This window comes from Hydra vulgaris, chromosome 01 (assembly GCF_038396675.1).
Source record: "Hydra vulgaris chromosome 01, alternate assembly HydraT2T_AEP".
NCBI classification, from domain to species: Eukaryota; Metazoa; Cnidaria; class Hydrozoa; order Anthoathecata; family Hydridae; genus Hydra; species Hydra vulgaris.
This window is the reverse complement of record NC_088920.1, coordinates 67,240,001-67,245,000: the sequence shown is the minus strand read 5'-3', so window position 1 is coordinate 67,245,000 and position 5,000 is coordinate 67,240,001. Positions and strand designations below refer to the sequence as shown.

The window sequence follows — 5,000 nt, the reverse complement described above, 5'->3', positions numbered from 1 at the left end:
CTGTAACTTAATTTTTCCCCAGATTTTTAATCTTTACATTTAGTATGTGTATGTTAACAAATAAAACAAACTTTTACATTTAACATGTGTATGTTAACAAATAAAACAAATTTTTAAATTTAATATGAATATGTTAACAAACGCACAAACACAAACGCTGCCAAACCAGGCCCGATTCTACTCGAGTTATCTGAAGGCGAAAAAAATCCTCTCTTACTCGCGTCAAAAAAGCTAAGGGAAAAGCAAGATTTTAAAGAAGTTTATATATGCCCAGACTTGACAGAGGCCAAGAGACTACAGGACTTTGAGTTGAGGAAGAAAGGAAATGACTTAAATTCGAAGCTTGACGCCAACTCGCCCTTTCGATATGCGATTCGTGGAAACGAGAGGAAAAAAAATGAAAGCGAAAAAAAGCGAAAATTTATCGTATTTATCCTGTATATATTTGAATGCCACTTCACTAAACAACAAGTTTGAGGAATTTAAAGTATTGTGTCACCTGAATGAACCAAACGTAATCGGAGTAACGGAAACATGGTTTAGTGAAACTTCAATTACGTGTGTGGAAAATTTTTGCTTATATCGTAGCGACAGAAAAGATGGCCGCGTGGGCGGAGGAGTTTGTATTTACGTGAATAGCGAAATAACGTCTTATGAAGTAAATGAAAAATGGCTATTGACGACTGACTTAGAACAAATCTGGGCTGTACTAGTTTTCGGGAACGACAAACATTTGGTAGGATGCATATACCGACCAAACGATGTGGTAGATATGGAACTGTTCAGAAATGTTTTCAGAACTGCAAGGGAATATGTGGACAAACGGGGTTTTAAAGATCTTTTAATAATGGGTGACTTTAATTTTCCGAAAATTGAATGGTCAGATGGAGCAGTTCATGCAATAAATTCCAGTGAACACTCGATAGAACATCATTTCTCGGAAATAATAAACGACGAATTTCTAATTCAGCACGTCGCGATACCTATTTTTCAACTAAACAAATCAACGTACGAGAATACACTGGACTTACTGTTCACAGTAATCAAACAAAGATTATTTCAAGTTGAGACAAATGCGGTATTAGGGAATATAAGCAAAGGACATCTTGTAATTTGCTTTAAATATGCACTCAATCACCATGAGACAAAAACTGTAGCTAGCAATCGGAAATATATTTTAAAAAAAGCTGACTTCGCAGGAATGAACAAATTTTTTACAAATACAGACTGGGTAAACATTTTTGATGCAACTATTTTCCAGGAGATGTACGTGTCGTACATCTCCTGGACATTAATTCACTCGTCGAAGATTGTAAATCAATTTAGCTAAGTGTTGTGTCTGTGGCACATAAAAATGGACTTTGTCAATATTTCAAGTGATCTTGAATAGTTGAATTAGGTTGCCTCGCGCTCTGCGGTCTTCAAGAATCCTTAAACCCAATTTTTGTAGTCTTTGGGTGTATGGTAAGTGCTTTATTAGTGCAATCATTTTTGTCGCCCCTTCTGCACTTTTTCTAGTGTTTCAACGTCATGTTTTAGAAACGTCGACCAGGCTGGTACCACAAACTCAAGATGTGGGCCAATATAAGCTATATACAATATTCACTAGACAACAGACAGTGGAATGCTTTTTTTAGCCTACCAAGTACTTGATGGGCTGTTAAGGCTGCTAAGGCTGTCTCAACTTGATTTTTTAATTTTAAATCGTCTGAGACCATGACACCAAGGTCTCTTTTGTTCTTGGTAACTGCAAGTTGTATTTGATATCCGTCATTGCTGCACATTGAATATTGTTGTGTTGACGTTTTGGTTCCACGACCTATGTGCATTACCTTGCATTTTACCACGTTGAAAGACATGCGCCAAAATCTGGACCACTCCACGGCTTTGTCTATGTCATCTTGTAAAATCGAAAAGTTTTCTTTAGATTTGATAATGCCAATGATTCTGCATATCATTTGCATATAATTTAATGTGATGCGCAATGTTGTTTGGAAAATCATGAATAAAAAGGACAAATAATAATAGTCTTAAAACCAATCCTTGTGGAACTCCACTTGAAACAGGTACCCAATTTGATATATGTCCTTTTATTACTACACATTGTTTGTGATATGAAACCCACCCATCGATCCAATTCAACAATGCACCACATATACCCACTTGATACACAAACTGAGTGCCCTCAGTTTGTGTATTAAGTCAAGTATAAATGATGTCAGCAGTGTAACGTAGGTGAATAGCCTGTGTCAGGATGTCACGTGCCTCCTGGAGATTGGTTGTGCAGCCTCATTTGCGTACAAAGCTATGCTTAGCTTTTGAAAGCAATTTATTGACATCACAAGGAGACATAACTCAATCGTGAATAATTCCTTCTAGGATTTTGCAGACAATTGAGGTTAGAGACACCGGCCTGTAGTTCTAAGCGCCAATTTTGCTGTATATTTAGTATATGTATGTTAACAAATAAAAACAAATTTTTACATTTAATATTTGTTTGTTAACAAATAAAACAAATTTTTACATTTAGTATGTGTATGCTATTGAATAAAACAGATTTTCATATTTGATATGTGTATATTTAAAAATATATAACAGAAATGAAGTCAAAACCTAAATACAAAAAAAAAAAAAAAGAAAAAGAAGAAAAAAGAAGTTGATCAAGTAGAACAAGCGGAATCAAGAGAAACAAAGAAAAGAAACAAGAGAAAAGTTGAGAAATAAATAGAGAACTTGAGAAAACACACATAACACACAGGCTAAATAATATACACAGGCTTGTGAGATTTTGAAATTTATATAATATAAAGTTATGCTATACTTTGAGTATATATTTGGTTAAATATAAACAAATAAAAATTAAAAATATTTAAAAAAAATACCTATAGCCATTTCTGGTTTATGATTTGGATCTTTGTAGATATGCGGCTGCTCTCTAAAAAGTTTCTCGGCAAGTTGTTTGCAAGGATGAGCCTGAATGGAAAGGGCTTTATCTATAGACAATACCTTGAACAAATAAGGAAGCTCTCCATTAAACTTGGCTGCAACATTTACACCTAAAGTTTTGCTTGAATCAGATTTAATCAAATCTGCTAGAGGAACAGACCCTTTTTCATTTCTAACAACAGAAGGAAAAGAAGGATGTGAGCCCATCCAAAGCTAAAAAAAAAATAACATGTTGAAATTCAGAGTAACAATTATGGCTTTCAAACTATAAATTACAATACATTATTAAGGCGAATTTATGTCAAAAAAAACTTCAACCACAATAACTTTGTAGCTAAATTAGCAAAATTTTGTTGAGTATTATGTTTAAAAAAAAATGCATTTTAACATACAGTACTTTCCTCCACTACATAGACAAACTCAACTTGCATAAACTTTAAAAAAATCTTTTCTCTTACATCCATGGTAACAAAAGTCATGTTACCGTGGATGTATTACTTTTACATCCACGGTAACAAAAATCATGTTCTCTTACATCCACGGTAACAAAAGTAATTTTAAAAAAACATACTATTTACAAAGAAATCACTTTGTGACAAAATCCCTTGTAACAATTCACCTGTGGATTATTTTTTTAAGATGGTAATTAATTTTTACTAATTAAAACTTATTTATATACCTAAACTTTGTCAAGCTTTATTAAAGCATTTTTTGCAATTAAAATGTTTGTGTAATGTGTTAACGTTACGGTATTTGTATGTATATATGTATAAAAAACTTATTTATATACCTAAACTTTGTCTAGCTTTATTAAAACATTTTTTTGCAATTAAAATGTTTGTGTAATTGCAACTAAACGGTTTGTGTAATACGTTATAGTATTTGTATGTATACATACAAATACGTTATAGTCTATATATATGCTGTAGTGTGTATATACATACATATATATATATATATATATATATATATATATATATATATATATATATTTATATATATATTTATATATATATTTATATATATATATATATATATATATATATATATATATATATATATATATATATATATATATATATATATATATATATATATATATATATATATATATATATATATATATATATATATATATATATATATATATATATAATTATGTTGTCTCAAAAGAAGCAAAATTTTTTAAAAACTTTAAAAATAAAAATTATTATTTTACTGCATAACAAATTAAGCAAGGGGCTTATTAACAAATGGCAAATTAAGTGATCGCGAATTGAAAATTCCGCAAAGGTTTCTGGTCTTCAAATTTTGTTTTTCTTGAAAACCATTTTTGCGCGTTTTTTTCTGGCCATTCATAAAAGTTTTACAAATTTAAAGACCAGAATCTTTTACGGAATTTTCAATTCGCGATCATTTAATTCGCCCCTTGATAAAATTATGATTTTTTACAAAAAAAATTTTTTTTTCTTCGTAAAAGTTGTATTGAAAAAGGTATAGTGATAAATTTAAAGTCTAAATTAAAAACGAAGGTAGGTAAACAAGTGCACAAATGCAGTAGTGGTGTAATGGGTGAGTGTTTGCTTTATAAGCAGGTGGCAAATATTTCAAATCTTCCCCATACATAGAAGTACCGTGCTCAACTTGTTTCTTCAGCCTTGTTTGAGAGACACATTTGCTGCCATACAACAACTTGACATGCATAGCACCTTGCAAATCTTGACTATGACCAACTGGGGTCATTCTCTGCTTTGGAGAATTCTATAATACACATTAACTAACAACCTTAACTCCTAAATTAGTTAAGCGTAGCCTTGCAAAACATATTTCCAAGATAAAACATATATCTAAGATAAACTATTGCCAAATAGCTAATTGAGTTTTCTTCCGGGGAGAAGTACAACTGAGGCTATCATACAAGTAATAGAAGATATGGGATTACAGGCCTTTTTAAGAAGCGTTACGCAGCTCGCATTTTGCCTACCAAACGGCGATTTGCCTACACATTCAGCAGTTTTGCGTTACGCAAAAACTTTTATCTTTTAGAATATTTA

The 5,000-nt window shown here is 31.5% G+C and overlaps 1 protein-coding gene across 2 annotated transcripts in view; it reads right to left on the bottom strand.

Annotated features, from left to right (window-relative positions):
• Window positions 1-5,000, bottom strand: part of LOC100212385 (mannose-6-phosphate isomerase) — a 42,358-nt gene that overhangs the window by 16,694 nt on the left and 20,664 nt on the right. For both annotated transcript variants that reach the window (XM_065788999.1, XM_065789000.1), the window contains exon 3: window positions 2,883-3,159. In XM_065788999.1, coding sequence (XP_065645071.1) covers window positions 2,883-3,159 — 277 coding nt within the window. The remainder of the gene's footprint in view (window positions 1-2,882; window positions 3,160-5,000) is intronic.